General features: G+C 46.3%; 1 protein-coding gene across 3 annotated transcripts in view; it reads right to left on the reverse strand.

Moving 5' to 3' along the window:
• The window catches only part of MPP2 (MAGUK p55 scaffold protein 2), a 67447-nt gene that overhangs the window by 29469 nt on the left and 15987 nt on the right, over window positions 1–21991 (reverse strand). For 2 of the 3 annotated variants that reach the window (XM_083709488.1, XM_083709489.1), the window contains exon 3: window positions 4888–5006. In XM_083709488.1, the coding sequence (XP_083565614.1) occupies window positions 4888–5006 (119 nt within the window). The remainder of the gene's footprint in view (window positions 1–4887; window positions 5007–21991) is intronic. The other variant, XM_083709490.1, reaches the window with a different exon arrangement.

The raw sequence follows: 21991 nt of genomic DNA on the forward strand, positions 1-21991 counted from the left end.
ATTTTAATTTCTTTTTTTATTTTATTGAATTTATTGGTACGGGGGGGGGGGGGAATGATAAAACAAAACCAAAAAGAGAGAAAAGGAAATACATAGATACAAAAATAAATTACTATTTACACAAACAAAAGTCATTCCCACCCCGTGACTACCCATTACCACACCCCACCGCTTCCCTCCACCGCACCTCGACTACCATTTATTTTGAATTTCGTATAAAACTTTGCAATATTTTAAGTTTTATATTTTGATCTTGTTATGACATGACTTATTAATGGTTTCTGTTCCACTTTACTCCTTTAATCTAAACATATCAGCATATTCTTTTTTGAACAGTGTTTATCCATATATTCTTCAAAACATTGCCATTCTTGTCTAAGTTTTTGATTTGACTGCATTTTTATATTTGCAGTTAGCTTGCCATTTCTAGAAATTCGCTTAATTTGTGTAGCCAGTCATCTTTTGTAGGTATTGTCTCGGAACTGGATTTCTTACGGACGGTGCCAATCCTGAATGTATTGGATTTGTGACCATTGTTCTCATTTGCCTTCAGCAGCAGTAAAGCTCTCCCTCTGGTCTGTTAAGTTTTTACTCTGCTAACTATACGTTGGAGTTCTGCTCTGGATCAATATTGAGTAGAATTCCATGACAATAACGACTGCACACACTTGAGAGCAGGTGCTGTTGGCTGTCTACTCTTCCTGGGTTGTTTGCTTATATTATCTTTCATTTTAATGGCTAATTTTCCCTAGTGGCTGCAGTGGAGAGAATGAGGGACAATTAGCTGCCAGAAGAAAGATAAGCAGAGGTAAACAACAGAAAGGTGGCCAGGGATTAATGTCTCTGAGAGTATGTGTGCACCCGCAACTGTGAGCATTTCTCACACACCCCATCTTCCTCTGCCTGCCTCTAGGGGAACTGCCTCTGTAACCTGAAGTGTCTGTAACCTGAAGCGTCTGTAACCTGAGTTACCACTGTACTTGCACTGATGTGCTTTCGAACTGCTAGGTTGGCAGGAGCTGGGACAGAGCAACAGGAGCTCATTCCGTCGCGGGGATTCGAACCGCCGACCTTCCGATTGGCAAGCCCAAGAGGCTCAATGGTTTAGACCACAGCGCCACCCGTTCCCATTATGGATATATAAGCCCTTGCAGGTTCATCAGGCTATTTCCATGGTATCCCATATTCTAACAGGGAACTCATTCTTCAAGTGTGCATTCTTGTGCAGCCAAAACAATGCCATCCAATCAGAAGAGGGATGGATCAATGGAGTGTGGGGACTAAAGATTTGCAGAAGTACCCAAAACAGCCCAATGAGGAGGAATAAGCATGCTAAGTACCGTATTTTTCGCCCTATAGGACGCACTTTTTCCCCTCCCAAAATGAAGGGGAAATGTGTGTGCGTCCTATGGGGCGAATACAGGCTTTCGCTGAAGCCTGGAGAGCGAGAGGCTCTCGCTCTCCAGGCTTCAGGAAGCTCTGTGCAACCCTCCAGAGCCCGGCGAAGCCGCGCCGGCCTCCAGAGGGTCGCGCAGAGCTGCCTGCCCTCCCGGGGTCCGCGCAGCTCTGCACGACCCTCCGGAGCCTGGCGCCAAGGCTCCGGAGGATCGCGCAGAGCTGCCTGCATTCCAAAGCCTCAGGCGCGCTGAAGAGTGCGCCCGGTCTTCGCACAGCTGTCCACAAGCCTGGGGAGACCGGCGCGGCTCCCTAGGCTTGTGGATAGCAGGCTGTTCTGGGGGCTGGGCTCAGGGGAAGCTCGGGCTTCCCCTGCGCCAGCCGCATGCCTGGGGGGGGATAAATTTTTTTCTTTATTTCCCCCCCCCAAAAAAAACCTAGGTGCGTCCTATAGGGTGGTGCGTCCTATGGGGCGAAAAATACGGTAGGTGCAGAATACTGCCTGACTGTTCAGGGAAGAAAATGGAAAACTATGGACAGGGAGGATGGAATGAATTATTCTGGAAAAGCACATCGCTGGCTGGAAGCCTGAAAAGGAGTTCTCTGCACAGCAATGTGTGCTGAGACAAAATTATCCCCTCCAAATTCTAACTAGTGAATGCTTTTCTCAAATACTCTCCCGCTATTCTCTAAGTGGCTGAATATTTGATGGCTGCTTTTGACATCCAGCTACACTGAATTTTGTTGTTTGATGCCTGACAGGTTTTGACAATAATTTATTGGTTGATGTTAGCAATTGTGTTTGATAGTGCAGGCTGGACAGATAGCAAGTACAGTGGTGCCCCGCAAGACGAATGCCTCACAAGACGAAAAACTCGCTAGACGAAAGAGTTTTCCGTCTTTTGAGTCGTTCCGCAAGACGAATTTCCCTATGGGCTTGCTTCACAAGATGAAATGTCTTGCGAGTTCTTGCGAGTTTGTTTCCTTTTTCTTTAAGCCGCTAAGCCGCTTAGCCGCTAATAGCTGTGCTTCGCAAGACGAAAAAACCACAAGACAAAGAGACTCGCGGAACGGATTAATTTCGTCTTGCGAGGCACCACTGTACACAAATTGTATTATTGAGCTTCAAACCAAAAAGCACACTCAAATTACGGCTAATTATATCTACTAATAAGATGGTTATTATCTTCTTTTGGGAAAGCCCCACTGAAGGGTGATCCATAAATATTTTAAATAAGAAAAAGTAAATGAAAACGTTTTATACTAGAAAAAAAAAAAAAAACTTTCCATCCCAGAGTAGTTAAGAAAAAAAAACGTGGGAATCAGCATCGGTATTTAAACTGGCACACCAAGCAACAGCTGGAATAAATGTTCAAGAAAGCAAATTTCTTGAAATGTGGGGTTTATTTATACATTTTTGGAATAATAGAATTGGGGGATAGTATCCCACCCTATGCTAAACAAGAGTCGAAAGCTCATTCTAAAACTGGGGGTAAACATGTTTGGGCTCTATTCAATTACTGTATTTTTCTGTGTATAAGACTATATTTCCCCCCATTTTTTTTTAGTTTAAAATTGGGGGTCGTCTTATACACAGAATGTTGCAATTCATTATTTCTTAATTTTGGGTTCAAAAAATAGAGGTCGTCTTATACCTGGGGGCATCTTATACACAGAAAAATACAGTAAGTCCTACACAGAGTAGACAAAATAAAATATGAATTTTGTTAGTCATGTCCATTAGCTATAATGGGTCTACTCTTGAGTAAGACTAGCATTGCCCCCACCCCCACCCCGCAGTTTATCCTAACTGTGTTACACCTTGTTTGTAACATTTTTTCTTATAAAAACACTAAATGAAAAACCCATTTATAACCGGGCCTTTCTGCCTCAGCTTGAGGCAGCTTGCAGCAAAATCAATAAGTCTGATCAATAAACATCAACAAAAACAAAGAATATGAACAAGCAGAGGAGAGTAAATAATACACAAAACTACTTAGCAGCGGGGAATCAGGCAAAGGTCCCCAGCTGATATGCAATGGCTTTTAAAACAAACAAAAATACCAGCCAGCCCACACGATGGACAGCATGCAATGGTAGTTAGTACTTGACAGCGTTAGACAGCTGGACAACTTAAGAGATTTGTTTTTTGAAAAACTACCCTGAGAGACACTCGCGGCTTAAAGCGGTTGAATTTTGAGGAGGAAGTTTTTCCTGCTTAAAATGGCACTTTTAAACTTAAAATGTCTTGTCCCAAAATTGCCAGAGTTTTATATTTCTGCAGATTCTGACCACCACCTCTCTCCTGGAACATGAAAGAAAGAAAGAAAGAAAGAAAGAAAGAAAGAAAGAAAGAAAGAAAGAAAGAAAGAAAGAAATCTTGAGCCTGCATACAGGCAGTTCATGTGTCACAGGCCTGTGTCCTGTATAATCCAAAGCTGGAGCTGTGCTGTGATGAACTATGGCTAAAATGAAGTTGTCTGTAACAGCAGAAATAGGCTGGGCAGGGGGGATGGTCCCCAACAGGGTGGATAAAAACCAGTGATTTTTTAAAAAAAATATATAAGATTTTTAAAAAAAATTAAATCAGATTATTATTATTTTTAATTGGATTTTTAAATAAAATGCTTTTGGAGGAAAAGTCTTTCTAAAGATAGTTTTCTGTTTAAGTTACATTATAGCTCAACAAAATATTAAAATACAGTGGTCTGTTAAACATTAAAAGCTTCCCTAAACAGGGCTGCCTTCAGATGTCTTCTAAAAGCCAGATAGTTGTTTATTTCCTTGACATCTGGTGCGAGGGTGTTCCACAGGGCAGGCACCACCACTGAGAAGGCCCTCTGCCTGCTTCCCTGTAATGTGGTTCTCGCAGTGAGGGAACTGCCAGAAGGCCCTTGGACCTGGACCTCAGTGTCCAGGCTGAACGATGGCGGTGGAGACGCTCCTTCAGGTACACTGGACCCAGGCCGCTTACTTTAATATCACATTGTATTATTTCTCTTTGGAATTTTGAGATTTCGTGAGCAAATCTTTTTTCCCTTATCATTTTTAAATCATTCATTTATCTGGACGTGTCGTAACCAGTTTGGAATGGAATCTTTAATCTTCTCACCCACTTCTGTTTTGTATTCTTCCTGAATCTCATTTTTAAAAAACCACCTTGCACTTGGCTAGATACCATCATCCATTCTGTCACACCACATGGGACCCATTCAGCTAAAACACACGGAAGAAGTCATATATGTGTGTGCATTAGTGTGTGTGTGTGTGTGTGCATTTGTATTATGTGTGTGCAGTGTGAAGGCCAGATTGTGTATCCAGGTAAGGGGGGGGGGAGCGAGCAGAGAATAGGTTGTCAGCTAATCTATTCGGCAAATGCGTTAAGAGCAAGATTAAGAAGGAGTAAGCGATGCAGCGGAAGTGGGTGGAACTGGAGAAGCAGGATCTGTTGCAGCAAACTGCCCCTCTCCCAACTACCCCGTGTAACTGTACCTTAGCCAATGATCTTACTATTGGACTCTCCATGAGGCCACGGAGAAAGATGAGGTCCAGGTCTCCGGCTCCCATAGAGTTCGGGAGGTCACTGAGGTTGTCCAAGACCTGCTGCATTGCTGTGTAGAGAAACAACAGGGATGAATGAATTTATTATTTCGGTCACAGACTAGTTCCAGCCCACATACAATATCAAGGAAGTCATATAACACGATAGGGATACATTTGAATTTGCAATTAGGTATTGCAGTTAGGGACGTGGGTGGTGCTATGGGTTAAACCACAGAGCCTAGGACTTGCCGATTAGAAGGTCGGCGGTTCAAATCCCCGCGACAGGGTGAGCTCCCGTTGCTCGGTCCCTGCTCCTGCCCACCTAGCAGTTCGAAAGCACGTCAAAGTGCAAGTAGATAAATAGGCGGGAAGGTAAACGGCATTTCCGCGCGCTGCTCTGGTTCGCCAGAAGCGGCTTAGTCATGCTGGCCACAGGACCCGGAAGCTGTACGCCGGCTCCCTCGGCCAGTAAAGCGAGATGAGCGCTGCAACCCCAGAGTCGGTCACAACTGGACGTAATGGTCAGGGGTCCCTTTACTTTTACCTATTGCAATTAGGGATATTATTTCATTTTTTATTGCGACGGGGACAGAAATCATAACAAAACAGGTGTGATCAGGGCCAGCCCAAGACATTCTGGCACCTGAGGCAGGCCACAAAATGTAACCTACCTCCCCACCATAGCCTCCAACATTTCTCTGATGAAAATAGGGACATCCTATCCCATAATAATATTAATTTTACTATTCCTGCCCTGCCCATCTCACTTGGTTGTCTCAGCCGCTTCTGGCATATATACAAACATAATAAAACATTAATTTTTATTTTTATTTTTTAAATTTCTCTATAAAGCGCTGACTTCAGATGTCTTCTAATGGTTGTATAGTTACTGTACAGTGGTGCCCTGCAAGACGAATGCCTCGCAAGACGAAAAACCCGCTAGACGAAAGGGTTTTCTGTTTCCGAGGCGCTTCGCAAGACGAATTTCCCTATGGGCCTGCTTCGCAAGACGAAAACGATTTTTTTTCGCTTCCCCCCCTTTTTTCTTAGCCGCTAAGCCGCTAAGCCTTTAATAGCCGCTAAGCCGCTAATAGGGTTGCTTCGCAAGACGAAAAAACCGCTAGACGAAGAGACTCACGGAACGGATTATTTTCGTCTTGCGAGGCACCACTGTACTTATCTCCTTGGCTCCGCCTGTGGTCAGATAATTCCATACCTTCCAACATTTCTCTGAAGAAAATAGGGATGTCCTAAGGAAAAGTGGGACATTCCGGGATCAAATCAGAAACCAGGGAGGCTTTTGTAAATCTGGAACTGTCCCTGGAAAATAGGGCCTGTTTTCAGCTGCTCTGGGGGGCTTTTTATCTTAGACAAATGCCCTTGTCGCAGGAACCCCCCCCCAAAAAAAATCATTCAGTTTGTACAAACTTCACACACACTCACACTCACACACTACATACGCTACACTTCTGTTATAAATTCATAGAAAATCAACCATACATCGGATTTGCACTGTGCCACTTTTATTATACTCCATGAAGGAAGGACTACAAAATGGGGAAGGTTTGATACAGGCCAGCCATAATCCCTTCAGCATACCAGCACATCCACAGGAGCCCTGCCCAGTTGCTATGCCAACCCTGATGGTCCTAGACAGAAGACAATCAAGATCACAAAGAACTTGCATATGGGGGTGGATTCAGCATGGACTGGAACAAAGGGCAATAATCAGCTCTTTCCTCTGGGGGCAGGAAACTGCAAACTCCCCTCTGTCACCTGGAAAGTACTCATGGGGAGGGGGAAAGGGGGAACCAGCCAGGTGACAGGACACTCAGGTTACCACCACAACTCCTCCATCAACCCCTCCTTTCTGTGATGTATGTTTCTGGGGGTGGTCTTGATCTACAGGGTGGCAATTTCAAAAGTCTTTATAAGGTCTTGCACACCATTTTTGTGGGTCCTTCCTCTCTCCTGCAAGTGAGGGGAGCACCCTGTTGCAACAGTTCAATAAAGGCCAAGCCTACAGGCTGCTGTTTTGCTCCAAGTTATCCTGGTTGGTGTCTTTGTTTTTGTCCAAGGGAGCCCTCAGATTTTTCCGTTAACACCCTAAATAACTAAAGAATCTTGCTTCATCGGAATACAAATGGGAAGTGGGGAAAGCCATTTACCTTCACAAAATTTAACCAAATGAGGAGGTATTTGGCACAGACTAGTCAGTAGTGTGCCCTACATTTCCAGGCCCACTAGCTAATTCAGGAGAACGTTTCATTAATGACGGGCGCTTTTGTTGATCAATTTACTGACTGGATCACCAATCCTACTTCATTTGCTGTGTTCGGTGGGGGGGGGGGGGAATTCCCCCTCATATTTGCATTCCCTGAGAGGGAAGGAAAAACCAGACTGCAGCCTCTGTGCCTTTGTCCACATGCGCACACAGAGCGCAAACAAACAAACAAGTAGCGTTTGTGGGTCTTGGCAGACAGCCACAGACATCTGCTTCATCCCCAGATGATAAATTCATTAATACAGGATATAACTGGGGTTCCTCTCTTGCCTGTCAGTCCACAGAGCAGGCAGAGAGGCCTCTGAAGATGACTGACCGCTGTGGGGCGAATGGTTGAGAGGCTGTTGAAAACATTGTGACAGAAATAGCCACACGCAAACGCCAGGCACTGACTGCTGGGAATTGTGAGGCTCTCCCAGAGACGGACGGCTGTTCTTCTCGTGTATCCCACCCCCCGCTATAGTGGCTAATTGTCCCTGTGAGTTATGAGGGGACAGGGCAGAGACAGCAGATGGAGAGGGAGAAGCGAGCCAGCAGTTCCCTCTCCTCATGAGGGGGTTTTGCCTCGGCTGGAGTCTCTGCCAGCCCTTGACGGGAGTTTCGGGACTCTCAACCCTGAGGGGGCAGCTTAGACCGTACGACAGTGGCAACCTCGGTTCTCGAACAAAATGCGTTCCAGAAGCCCGTTCGGCTTCCGAAACATTTGGAAACCGAGGCTTGGCTTCCCACTGGTTGCAAGAGCTTCTTGCACTCAGCAGAAGCCGCATCACACGTTCGGGTTCCGGAAAACGTTCGGAAATGGAAGCATTTACTCTTGGGTTTTCGGCGTTCAGGAGCCAAAACATTTGGGAACCAAGGTTCCACTGTACTTCAGACAGCAGGGTTCCACATGGCATATTTTAAAACTCTGCTCCCTCGATTAAAAACAAAAAAATCCTGAAAATAAAAACTATCACACCAGGGAGAAAGGTTCTGAAACAGCACCATCTTTCTGCCCAGAGTGGGCGGGGTATAAATAAATTATTATTATTATTATTATTATTATTATTATTATTATTATTATTATTATTATTCCGCAATGGGGTATTACTGCCATATTCTGCTGCACCTATAGCAGACCAGGCTTCAGAGCCTGCCTTGCAGGCTCAGGTTTGGGGGCTTAGGCTGGGTTGCCACCGCTCCCCCCTTGTTGGCAGGAGGCCTGGATCCAGCAGGCCCCCAAAGTATCCATATTTTCCAGGGACAGTCCCGGATTTACAGAAGCCATCAAAGTTTCTGATCTGACCCAGGAATGTCCCACTTTTCCTTAGGATGTCTCTGTTTTCATTGGAGAAATGATGGAGGGTATGGAATAGGATGTCCCTATTTCCATCAGAGAAATGTTGGAAGATATGGAATAAAGGTAAAGTAAAGGGACCCCTGACCATTAGGTCCAGTCGTGGCCAACTCTGGGGTTGCAGTGCTCGTCTCGCTTGCAGGCTGAGGAAGCCGGCGTTTGTCCACAGGCAGCTTTCCTGGTCATGTGGCCAGCATGACTAAACTGCTACTAAACCACTACTGGTGCGGTGGGGCACTGTGTCAGAAACCAGAGTGCACGGAAACGGTGTTTATCTTCCCGCCGCAGAGGTACCTATTTATCAGCTTGCACTGGCCTGCTTTCAAACTGCTAGGCTGGCAGGAGCTGAGAGAGAGCAACGGGAGTTCACTTCACTGCAGGGATTTGAACCACCGATTTTCTAATGGGCAAGCCCAAGAGGTTCAGTGGTTTAGACCACAGCGCCACCCGCCACCAATGCTTTTGAATCTACTCCTTTCCCCATCCGATGGAGGGAAATGGGCAGTCTTCATTGTGCATTAAGTGAACAAGAGGATTCAAAGCATGGTTCCAAAGAAGCCAAATGCATTTTCGAAATGTCCAGGGGCACATTTGGAAAGATCAACCCGAAATTGTACATTTCCTTAAAACGCAGAAAGCCGCCCCCCCTTTTGCCACAACCAGAAGCTATGAATTACCACTTCTTTGTTGCTGTCAACACACACTCCCAATAACTTAAAGAAGGCTGAGCTGTCAGAGTCTGTTACCAAGATAGGAACGTGCCACCTGCAATAGCTCAACAGGCAGCTGGTGGGTAGCAGCATTTGTGAAGGAATTTAGCTGCCACCAGTAAGCAGCACTTAGTGACAAAAGAAGGTACATATTAACCATGTTCAATCATGGATGTGTGGGGAGATGCCGGGGATGAGGGGTTGGGGTCAACCCAGTTTCAAATGGGAAGTGTAGATAGGTATGCATTAGCACATCCTAACCAGGGGGCTGGACCCCTATTGTCCTGTTAGTTCAGCCAGAGTCAGAAAAGGTATTTGGAAAGCTCAGTTGCTTAGAGCGTGGTGCTGATGACACCAAGGTTGCAGGTTCGATCCCCGTAAGGAACAGCTGCATGTTCCTCCATTGCAGGGGGTTGGACGAGATCAGTGGTTCCCAGCCCTCTGTTGGCCATGCCCCACCTAAGCATCTCTAAATTCCTGATGCACTGCCCCCACCACCACCCCACCACCACCGGTGACATATAATTCTTATTATTCAAAAAGTGAACTCCTATTCACATGGAGGAAGCCTAAAAAGCCATTGGCTTGATCTAAACAAGCTTCCAAATTGCCCCCCCCCCCTTAAAAATCAAATTGCCCCCCTGTGGGGCATGTGCCCCATGTTGGGAACCACAGAACTAGATAATAATAATTTATTATTATTTCTATAATAATAATTTATTATTTCTGCCCCACCCATCTGGCTGGGTTTCCCCAGCCACTCTGGGCGGCTTCCAACAAAAGATTAAAAATACATTTAAACATCAGTCATTAAAAACTTCCGTAAATAAGAATAATTATTCCTCAGGATCCCTTCCAGCTCTGTGAATGGAAAGAAAGGAGGGGAAAGCGGACTTTTATTTCAGTTTAACCAAAACAGGCATGATGGCATCTTTCCCTACACAAATGCCACTCAGAACATTCACAAAGCTTCCAGGTTATGCAGAACTCTTTCCTTGCACAAAGCCTAGATGAAGAAGCAAAGCTCAGCAGTTTTGCATCTGTTTTGCATGCAAAAGCTCCTAGGGAAGTAATAGTGCCACTGTATTCTGCTCTGGTCAGACCTCACCTGGAGTACTGTGTCCAGTTCTGGGCACTACAGTTCAAGAAGGACACTGACAAACTGGAACGTGTCCAGAGGAGGGCAACCAAAATGGTCAAAGGCCTGGAAACGATGCCTTATGAGGAACGGCTAAGGGAGCTGGGCATGTTTAGCCTGGAGAAGAGGAGGTTAAGGGGTGATATGATAGCCATGTTCACATATATAAAAGGATGTCACATAGAGGAGAGAGAAAGGTTGATTTCTGCTGCTCCAGAGAAGCGGACACAGAGCAATGGATCCAAACTACAAGAAAGAAGATTCCACCTAAACATTAGGAAGAACTTCCTGACAGTAAGAGCTGTTCGACAGTGGAATTTGCTGCCAAGGAGTGTGGTGGAGTCTCCTTCTTTGGAGGTCTTTAAGCAGAGGCTTGACAACCATATGTCAGGAGTGCTCTGATGGTGTTTCCTGCTTGGCAGGGGGTTGGACTCGATGGCCCTTGTGGTCTCTTCCAACTCTATGATTCTATGATTCTAGGTTCAAGCCCCAGCATTTATAGCTGCCCATCTGAAAGCTGACATAGAATCACAGAATTGTAGAGTTGGAAGAGACCCTGAGGATCATCGAGTCCAACCGAGAAGCAGAGCAAGGTGGGTGTGGTGGGTGTGGTCCGCCCTGGGTGTCATCCCTGGGGGGTGGTTGACATCGCCACTGCCCCCGGGACACTAGCCCCTTCCTCCAGGTGCAAGCTCGCCACCGGTCCAACCCTTTGCCATTGCAGGAATTGTCATGGAATTCTACTCAATATTGATCCAGAGTAGATTCCAGTGTATAGTTAGCAGAGTGACAACTTAAACGCATTGCAGGATTCCCCCCAAAAAATAGACCAGAGGCAATTGTATTTCCTCCAGAAGAGCTTTACCGCTACTGAAAGCATATGAGCATTATGGTCACAAATCCAATACATTCAGGATTGGCACAGTCCATAAGAAATCCAGTTGCGGAAGACTTAACTTAAACTTCCAATAACTTATAAGAAGTCGAAACCTTAACACTAAGCACACAGACCACCACACCAGAAGGAAGAGAGACAGAAAGAGAAGGTGAAACCCAAGCTCCTTCTGGCCTTACTATTATAGTCGGCATGACCTTGACAGAGAGAGATAAGAACATGGGTAGGAAAACTAAGGCCTGGGGGCCAGATCCAGCCCAATCGCCTTCTAAGTCCGGCCCATGGATGGTCCGGGAATCAGCGTGTTTTTACATGAGTAGAACATGTGCGTTTATTTAAAATGCATCTCTGTGTTATTTGTGGGGCATAGGCATTCGTTCCTCCTTCTTTTTTTCAAAATATAGTCTGGCCCCCCAAAGATCTGAGGGACAGTGGACCAGCCCCCTGCTGAAAATGTTTGCTGACCCCTGGATAAGAGAGCCAGTTTAAGCCTGCTGTACAGTGGTACCTCGGGTTACATACGCTTCAGGTTACATACGCTTCAGGTTACACACTCCTCTAACCCAGAAATAGTGCTTCAGGTTAAGAACTTTGCTTCAGGATGAGAACAGAAATCGGGCTCCAGCAGTGCGGCAGCAGCAGGAGGCCCCATTAGCTAAAGTGGTGCTTCAGGTTAAGAACAGTTTCAGGTTAAGAACGGACCTCCGGAATGAATTAAGTACTTAACCTGAGGTACCACTGTACTCTGCTTCTCTGAATGAATAACCCAAACTTCACGAACCTTCTGCTTGCTTCTTTCACACAGAGAAGCTTCCAGAACCTTCCTGAATTAAGTAGAATAGGAAAGATATCTACACATCAGATCAACACTTTCTGTACTAAGAAATGCAAACTGACAGAAATATGCATTTTGTCCCATGCAAGGATCGAAACTGCAACCTTGGCAGTATCAGCACCACATTCTAACCAACTGACTTATCCAGGTCATCTTTGCTACAGCAGAATGTGTGGCTTGGCTTTACAACTCTCTCTTTCTGTCTCTCAGCCGGCTGCTGTTGCTTCCACCCCTGGGTAGACAGAAAGCAGCTTCCACAGAATTAACCCTTCTAAATATTTCACACATATCTAGGACGGAGCCTTAATCTGGAACACCAGGGAAGTGGGCAGCATTATCATTCCCACAGTCCCTTGCCTCGGGGACAGCTATCTCCTACCTCCTCGATGAAGCTCCGATTTCAGAGAGGAAACGAAGAACCTCTCTTCCGAAAAGAGGTCACTCACTGGGCTGCCATTCACAGCTGTCTTCTGGAAAGATGCTGAAGGCACTTCTTCCTGCTGCCGTGGCAACCGTCTCAGGGTACCACAGCCCTGTTAAGATTGCTCTCAGCTCAGTTTTGCAGTGGAACCAAAGGCAAGGGGAGGCAGTTCTTCCCCACCTCTTTTCTAACAGTCTCAAATGAGGCAAAAAAAAAAAAAAAAATTGCCAGACAATGAGATGCAAAATATATAAACTGTGTGTGTGTGTGTGTGTGTGTGTGTGCGCGCGCGCGCGTGCGTGCATTTGTGCCTGCTTACAAGAGCAAGAAACACTTGTCAAGGAGGTTGGCATTGTGGATTGTGTTCTCTCTTCTACTGCCAGCAAATTTGGACTGAACTCTGATGGGGCAACAAGTGAAACTGGCTGATTAATGGATTTGGACCAGCAGCTACCGCCCTTTAAATGTGATATACAGTGGTACCTCGGGTTAAGTACTTAATTCGTTCCGGAGGTCTGTACTTAACCTGAAACTGTTCTTAACCTGAAGCACCACTTTAGCTAATGGGGCCTCCTGCTGCCACCACGCCACCGGAGCACGATTTCTGTTCTCATCCTGAAGCAAAGTTCTTAACCTGAGGTACTATTTCTGGGATAGCGGAGTCTGTAACCTGAAGCGTATGTAACCTGAAGCGTATTTAACCTGAGGTACCACTGTAAATGTGCTTTGCTGCCATGAACCCTCACTACTACTGTGCATTAAAAATGGGCTTTCACCACCCTGAATGTGTAGCTAAAAAGATCGCTCAAATTTTAAACCAAATATGGAAGCTTCCCAAACACTTGCAGCCCAGAAACCTAGAAATCTATTTTTATGTACATATATCCCACTTTTAGGCTACAAGCCCTCGCAAAGTGGCCAGAAATTGAATAATTATCTATTCCGCTTGGTTCTCAAAATTACTGGTATAATGTTGACTCTTTAAAAGATTGCTGCCAGTGTTTTTAGGAACTGGGTGCCACTTCCAGCCTCAGGACACTTAAATCTTATAAGGGTACTTAAATCTTATAAAGGGTACTTAAGTCAATCAAGCCTGTTCAGGCTGGAGTTGAGCCAAACTTTATCAGCAAAAGTTACCAGAGAACTTTCAGTCTCCCCTCAAACTGTTGGAAAGTATCAGCAGACACAGGGGAAAATTTGGCAAAATGCCTCCCCCAGCCTGTACACACACAACCTGAGCCTACAACCGGGGGGGGGGGGTTGTTCACAGCATTAACACCCCAGCAATAACTTGCTTTGGGACGTGGGTGGCGCTGTGGGTTAAACCACAGAGCCTAGAACTTGGCGATCAGAAGGTCGGCGGTTTGAATCCCCGCGACAGGGTGAGCTCCTGTCCACCTAGCAGTTCAAAAGCACATCAAAGTGCAAGTAGATAAATAGGTACCGCTCTGGCAAGTAGATAAATAGGTACCGCTCTGGCGGGAAGGTAAACGGTGTTTCCATGTGCTGCTCTGGTTCGACAGAAGCGACTTAGTCATGCTGGCCACATGACCCGGAAGCTGTACACCGGCTCCCTCAGCCAGTAAAGCGAGATGAGCGCCGCAACTCCAGAGTCGGCCACGACTGGGCCTAATGGTCAGGGGTCCCTTTACCTTTACCTAATAACTTGCTTCCCTCATAGTCACAGCCTTTGATTCAAACAGAAATCAAGCATCCCTCTGACTTCCCAGTCTACCACTTTCCTTCTAGCTTTTAGTGCACACCACCCAACTCTCTCCACTCTGCCCTTTGTCCTTCTCACTATTCGAGAGTTGAGGGAGGAACCCCACCCATTTGTCATCAGGCACAGACCCACTTCCTTTGTTCCCTTAATGGCCCATCACCCAGGCTATCGCTTCGCCAGAAAGCTAGCCTGGCTTATATTTTAACAGTTGCTGGATAGGATGGAGAATTCCAGGTGCAACACAAATTTATCTTGACTGTTGAAGAAAGGAGTGGTCTTGATTCCTGCCGCCTCCCAAGCCAGTTTGCTAGGACTCTAGAGGCTCAGATTCTGAAATTGAAGGTGAGGTTGGGGCAAAGCCTGGCTAGCATTCAAATATGGAGCAGGGCATAGGAAGCAGCTGTCTTGCCAAGCTATTTTGACCATCTACTCTTGATAATAAATAATAATAATAATAATAATAATAATAATAATAATAATAATAATAAATTTTATTTATACCCCGCCCTCCGCGGCCAGAGCCAGGCTCAGGGTAGCTAGCACCAATAAAATTTCAGTAAAACATAATAAGAAAAAAGAAAAAGAGCCATTTAAAATACAGGTTAAAATGCAATTTAAAACGCAGCCTCATTTTAAAAGTCAAAGCCATAAGGGGGAGGGAAATATAAGGGTCAGACTGAGTCCAGACCAAAGGCCAGGCGGAACAGCTCTGTCTTGCAGGCCCTGCGGAAAGATGTCAAGTCCCGCAGGGCCCTGGTCTGTTGTGACAGAGCGTTCCACCAAGTCGGGGCCAATACTGAAAAGGCCCTGGCCCTAGTTGAGACCAACCTAACCACCTTGCGACTTGGGACCTCCAAAATGTTGTCATTTGTGGACCTCCTCCACGGGGCATACCGGGAAATGGGTCTCCACTCCAGCAGAGCGTCTTTCCCACCACCTGTTATGTAATTCTTTCAGCTGGAAGTGCCAGGGAATGAATGGGGGACTTTATGCACACTCCCCCTGAGCTATGGTCCCTCCATAGCTGGTGGGCAGCGCACTGCCAGGGTTTGGAGTGGGGATTAGAGGCTGAAGGCTCAGAGGCATGGGCGGAGCTAAGGAGAAAAGGGCTGAAGCCAATCAAATAACAGCTTCCCCACCGCCTCTAACTCAGGGGTCAGCAAAGTTTTTCACCAGGGAACCAGTCCACTGTCCATCAGACCTTGTGGGGGGCTGGACTATATTTTTTTGGGGAAATGAATGGATTCCTATGCCCCACAAATAACCCAGAGATGCATTTTAAATAAAAGCACACATTCTACTCATGTAAAAACAGGCTGATTCCCGGACCGTCCGTGGACCAGATTTAGAAGGCGATTGGGCCGGATCCAGCCCCCGGGCCTTAGTTTGCCTACCCATGCTCTAAGTCTAACCGAACACCCCAAGACCTACTTCTTTCACCTGCAGGTGCTGAGAAGACAACCAAAACTTGAGAACCTGAAAACCATCCTGCCAAGTTCAGCATCATCCACAGTGTCTCCCTCATATTAACCAACTGGAGGATATTATTATTACAGTGGTACCTCAGGTTACATATGCTTCATGTTACATACGCTTCAGGTTAAGAACTTTGCTTCAGGATGAGAACAGAAATTGTGCTATGGCAGCGCAGCAGCAGCAGGAGGCCCCATTAGCTAAATGCTGTTTCAGGTTAAGAACAGTTTCAGGTTAAGAACGGACCTCCGGAATGAATTAAGTACTTAACCCAAGGTACCAGTGTATTATTATTATCAGCACTGCTCCTCATCCAAACATCAAATGGCTAAAATATTCCATTTCTGACAAGCCTGAAATTGTTAGCTGTGAAAATAGGTGGCTATTTTGAAGTGTTTTCCAATATTCTTAAAACATTGTGTGTTTGTGTCGAATTCTATTGTCTTGCTCTTCTGTTGTCTTCCGCCTTGGGCTCCTTTGGGAGGAAGAATAGGATACAAAAGGGGGGGTACCTTGGATCTCAAATAACTTGGCTCCCAAACAAATCGACTCCCAGACAATCAAAACCCGGAAGTGACTGTCCTGGTTTTCAAACAATTTTTGGAAGCTGAACGTCTGGCGCTTTGGTTTCCGAACATTTTGGAAGTCGAATAGACTTCCGGAATAATAATAATAATAATAATTTATTATTTATACCCCGCCCATCTGGCTGGGTTTCCCCAGCCACTCTGGGCTGCTTCCAACAAAATATTAAAACACAGTAGTCCATCAAACATTAAAAGCTTCCCTAAACAGGGCTGCCTTCAGGTGTCTTCTAAAAGCCTGGTAGCTGTTGTTCTCTTTGACATCTGGTGGGAGGGCGTTCCACAGGGCGGGTGCCACTACCTAGAAGGCCCTCTGCCTGGTTCCCTGTAACTTGGCTTCTCTCAGTGAGGGAACCGCCAGAAGGCCCTCAGCGTTGGACCTCAGTGTCTGGGCAGAACGATGGAGGTGGATGGAATGGATTCCGTTCAAGAAACAAGGTACACCTGTATATATATTCAAACATTTTCACTGAAGCATGACAACCATTTGCATCACTGCACTTGTTGAGGCTTTGGAAAGAGGCCAAGATGCTTGGGGGGGGATGTGTTTGTTCATTCCCCCCCCCCTTGCCTCCCTCATGAGCTCCACCTGATGCAGGGTTTTTGCACAGGAAGCCATCAGTTTTCTAATCTCTTTAAGATGCTCCCTGATTTCCCCCTACTCCTCCCCTTCCACGGCGCCTGCTCTATTACATCCTTGTTTCTGAGGCAACCGGGGGAAGAGATTTGCATCCAAGGTTACGCTAAAACTAGGGATGGATGAAAGAAAGATTTAAAGAGAGAAGCAGAGACAAAGAGACAGCACAACTCTGGCTGCAGCCCTGAACCCAAATCCCACCAGGACATCAAGTCTCTCAGAAAAGGAGAAGTCACAAGCAGGAATGGGCAAATAAACCCAATTTCTCATTTATCCAATACTGAATTCAGTTCTCGGCATGTCCATGTCAATTTTGCAATGTGTTACTTAGAAATAAAAGCACCCTCATGACAATTCTTCAGCATTTTAGTGTGAAGTTCTCCAAATATACATATTTTTAAAATATGCAATTTTGCCTGATGCACACATTTTTTGCAAAGCAATTTCCCCTAATATAAGGTAAGGCAAAAGGTAAGGGACCCCTGGACAGTTAAGTCCAGTCAAAGGTGTCTATGGGGTTGCAGCGCTCATCTCGCTGTCAGGCTGAGGGAGCCGGCGTTTGTCCACAGACAGGTTTCTGGATCACGTGGACAGCAGGACTAAACCGCTTCTGGCACAACGGAACACAGTGACGGAAACCAGAGCACACGGAAACGCCGTTTACCTTCCTGCTGCAGCGGTACCTATTTATCTACCTGCACTGGTGTGCTTTCGAATTGCTAGGTTGGCAGGAGCAGGGACAGAGGAACAGGAGCTCACCCTGTTGCGGGTTTTCAAACCGCTGACCTTCTGATCGGCAAGCTGATCGGCTCAGTGGTTTAGAGCACAGCGCCACCCATGTTCCCCAATAGAAAACATGCTTGTACCCCTGTTATATGCACACAGAGCCACGCTTTACCCTAGCAGATGGGGTTTTGTACTTAGCTAGAGAAAAGGAAAGGAGAGAGGAAATAGGGACTGCCTAATATCCAGACTGGGACGCGGGTGGTGCTGTGGGTTAAACCACAGAGCTTAGAACTTGCCGATCAGAAGGTCGGCGGTTCGAATCCCCGCGACAGGGTGAGCTCCCGTTGCTCTGTCCCTGCTCCTGCCAACCTAGCAGTTCAAAAGCACATCAAAGTGCAAGTAGATAAATAGGTACCGCTCTGGCGGGAAGGTAAACGGCGTTTCTGTGTGCTGCTCTGGTTCGCCAGAAGCGGCTTAGTCATGCTGGCCACATGACCCAGAAGCTGTACGCCGGCTCCCTCAGCCAGTAAAGCGAGATGAGTGCCGCAACCCCAGAGTCAGTCACGACTGGACCTAATGGTCAGGGGTCCCTTTACCTTTACCTTTAATATGCAGTCTAATAGGGGCTGTGGGTATGTATGAAGGCTGTTTGGAATTCTAACCTGCAAACTTCATCCACAGTTGTGGTAGCTCTCAGCTTAGGGCAAGACCTGACACTTTCACTACCATGTGTGGTTAACCGGCTTATGCAGAGCTGCGAGGATTACAGGCTGCACTCCCTGTGTAATCAGAAGATTCGGAGAGGAGATATAATTGGACAGGCAGGAGCTTAGAAATCGAGACAAGAGCTAGCAGGTGAGGATGCTGAGCATGAGTGCAGAGACTTGAAACCAAATGGCTCCTCTGGTCCATGAGATGTGCACCCTGGGAGCAGAGGCATACGAAGGGGGGCAGGGGCGGCGTGGCTCGGGTGCCATCCCTGAGGGTGGGTGACAAAAAGGCACACCGTGGGAGGCTCGCCTCACCACCCCCATGCACAGCGGCTCATCACTGCACCTCTGGCTCACACATGTACCCAAAGCTGCGTGAAAGTTCCTCTTTTTCCTTGGTTTTTGTGTTAGCGTCACTTGTGTGGGTTCTCTTACTATTGGCTTGTTGTATTTCCTTGGTGGTGAGAGTGGTTGTTGTTGTTTAGTCATCCAGCCATCTCATCCTCTGTCCAACCATCTCGTCCTCTGTCATCCCCTTCTCCTTGTGCCCTCCATCTTTCCCAACATCAGGGTCTTCTCCAGGGAGTCTTCTCTTCTCATGAGGTGGCCAAAGTATTGGAGCCTCAGCTTCAGGATCTGTCCTTCCAGTGAGCACTCAGGGCTGATTTCCTATCTCCCCTCCTTCCACCCTCCTTTCTTCTTCTTCTTTTTTCTTTTTTCTTCTCCTCCTAATGCCTCAACAAATGAAATGGATTTGTAAAAATGTTACACGGGGGGAAAAAATACACGAGGCATTACACTTACACTGTAAAACAAGAAAACCCTTAATAAAATATATTTAAAAAAAAAAAAAGAATGGATAGGTTTGATCTTCTTGCAGTCCATGGGACTCTCAAGAGTCTCCTCCAGCACCAGAATTCAAAAGCATCAATTCTTCGGCGATCAGCCTTCTTTATGGTCCAGCTCTCACTTCCATGCATCACTACTGGGAAAACCATAACTTTAACTGAACTAAATGGTGAGAGAGGCTAGTGGTGGCTTAGGATGTGGTTGGTTGTCTTTGGTTGGCTGTAGTGAGATTTGCTTTTGTGTGAGAGTAGGGTGTGTGGGTGGGTGTTTGGATCAGATTAGCCAGATTGATCCATCTGCTGTCAGGGGATTCTTGTTGTTGTCTTGTTGGGCTATGTATGTGATAAAGGGGAACCATACCGGGGTGAAGGCGTCTTCTTCTATTTGTCCCCATGTCAGTTTCCATGGTTAGTTTTTCTAATAAGGCTATTTCCCATACTATTTGATACCATTGATCCATCAGGGGTCAGCAACCTTTTTCAGCCGGGGGCCGGTCCATCGTGCCTCAGACCATGTGTGGGGCCAGACTATATTTTCTGGGGGGAAATGAACAAATTCCTATGCCCCACAAATAACCCAGAGATGCATTTTAAATAAAAGCACACATTCTACTCATGTAAAAACACACTGATTCCCAGACCATCCATGGGCCAGATTTAGAAGGCGATTGTGCCAGATCTGGCCCCCATGCCTTAGTTTACCTATCCATGATCCATGCTTACTCCTGACAGGTCTCTCCAGTGTCTGGCTATGATGTTTCTGGCTGCTGAGAGTAGGTTGGTTATGAGCTCTTTATGGTGTGAGTGGGCATTTTTATCTTGGAAGATGTTTAGAAGGGCCAGTTCTGGGGTGACTTCTAATATCTGCTTAGTTATTTTGCATATTTCTTGTAGGCCCCACTGAAATTTGAAAGAACAAAGGCCACCTCCGTCAAGCGACAAACCACGTTAAGATGTACAGCTGTGTTCGAAGTTATTCAACCCCCGTCGCAAACCACGTTTGTTATCAAAATTCACAGACTTTGGGCTGTTTCCAAATCAAACAAAAGCAACTGAAGTAGCCCAACAGCATTTCTGAAACAAAGAGCACATGGAACAAACTGCTGTGTGAATGGAGTTGCAGTTTCTCTCAAAATATGCACCTTTTTGAGTTCAAGATGAGTGTCGGGATATTTGGAATGGTGAAAATCCCAAAAGTTATTGACAAGAAGTCTGTGCCATATACACAGCACCCTGACTATCAAGTACTTCCCAAACGATGTTATAATCTTGTCTTCAGCGCCAAGAAAAGAAAAGCACAAAAGATAGTTTATGAGAAACTCGTAGGAATGACAACAAACTCCGAGAGCCCCACTTAGACTAAACACCTCAAAGAAGCTGGAGGGAAATTGAGATACTCAGCACTGTTCACGCTCCTGCTTATATTTCCCAGCAACAATTAGAACTTTTGATGCAAAACACTGCGGAAAAGGAAGGCCATGCAAACCCTGATACCAAAAGCAGAATGAGTCAGGATCATGTTACGCCATGGGAAAGTGCACTCGGCTTGGCAGCAACAAAAGCGAGGGCAAAGGAAAGCAAATAGGACCTCATTTTGATGTCTGCTACCTTCTTCCCCCACTGAATCACCAGGGCTGGGTGGTACGTGCTTTTCAACATCACAATGTATCACAACCAAATGTCGCAATATACTGATATATCACAATGTCTGGAATAAGGATGGAGCTATCACGCTTTCTCCCACATGGTGAGTCCCAAGGCTGAGGCCAGTTCTCGGATCTGTTGTGGACTGAGATATTTCTGCATCTGGAATCTGTGGTGCAAGATCTGCAGCAGCTGCTTTTGAGAGAAAGCGGTGCCAGTTTTGCTCTTCTTGCCTCCTTTACTTTCCTTCTTGCAGTCAGATCTGGGGAGGGGGCGGCTTGTTGGGGCAGTTTGCAGAATCTGGTGTATAATAAGTGAATAACCCAGAGCTGCAAGACCACGGGGAGAGATCTGGGTTATTTCTGGGGCCCTTCCCTTCCGGGCCGCTAACAGCCTTGGGGGCAGGGAACCCGCCCCCAGAGCAGCTCCCCGTCTCCATCTCCTCCTTCACCGAGGGCCAGTAGTAACCGTCGTAGCCCATGTAAACTGCCACCGCTGCCACCCCTGCAAGGTAGACCCGGGTAAGAGGCATTGAGGGCCAGCGGGATGCTCATGAATGGAGGAGCCATCAGGACCCTTCAGAAGCGTGACTGGATCACCCTCTCCCACATGGTGATTTTTGCATAGCAAAGACACATCACGATTGGTGGTATATATCACCAGGTCAAAAATTATGAAACCAATATCTTGACATGGACTTCAAAACAGTTTTGGATGGTATATTGCCCAGCCCTAGAGGCAGACTCCTTGGCTTCAACATCAGCCCCAAAAAACAACAATGAAGTCTTCCACCTCACATTGCTCCGTTTACCATCTAGCCCTGGTGCAGGAAGTCTGTGGCCCTCCAGATATGGCTGAACTACAACTCCCATCATCCCTGGCCATTGGTCATGCTTTCTGGGGCTGATGGGAGCTGGAGTCCAGCAACATCTTGAGGCCTTCCCCACACCTGATCTGATGAAGAGCTCTGAAGAACTCAACAGCTTTCCCACTGCTTTGTGATATTTTGGTTGGGCTAATTGAAGGTACCACCCTACCGTGGATTTTAGAATTTTCTTATATACCTTTACATATAGGCACGTTTGTTTT

Source organism: Podarcis gaigeae, assembly GCF_964106915.1.
Source record: "Podarcis gaigeae genome assembly, chromosome: 13".
Classification (NCBI taxonomy): domain Eukaryota; kingdom Metazoa; phylum Chordata; class Lepidosauria; order Squamata; family Lacertidae; genus Podarcis; species Podarcis gaigeae.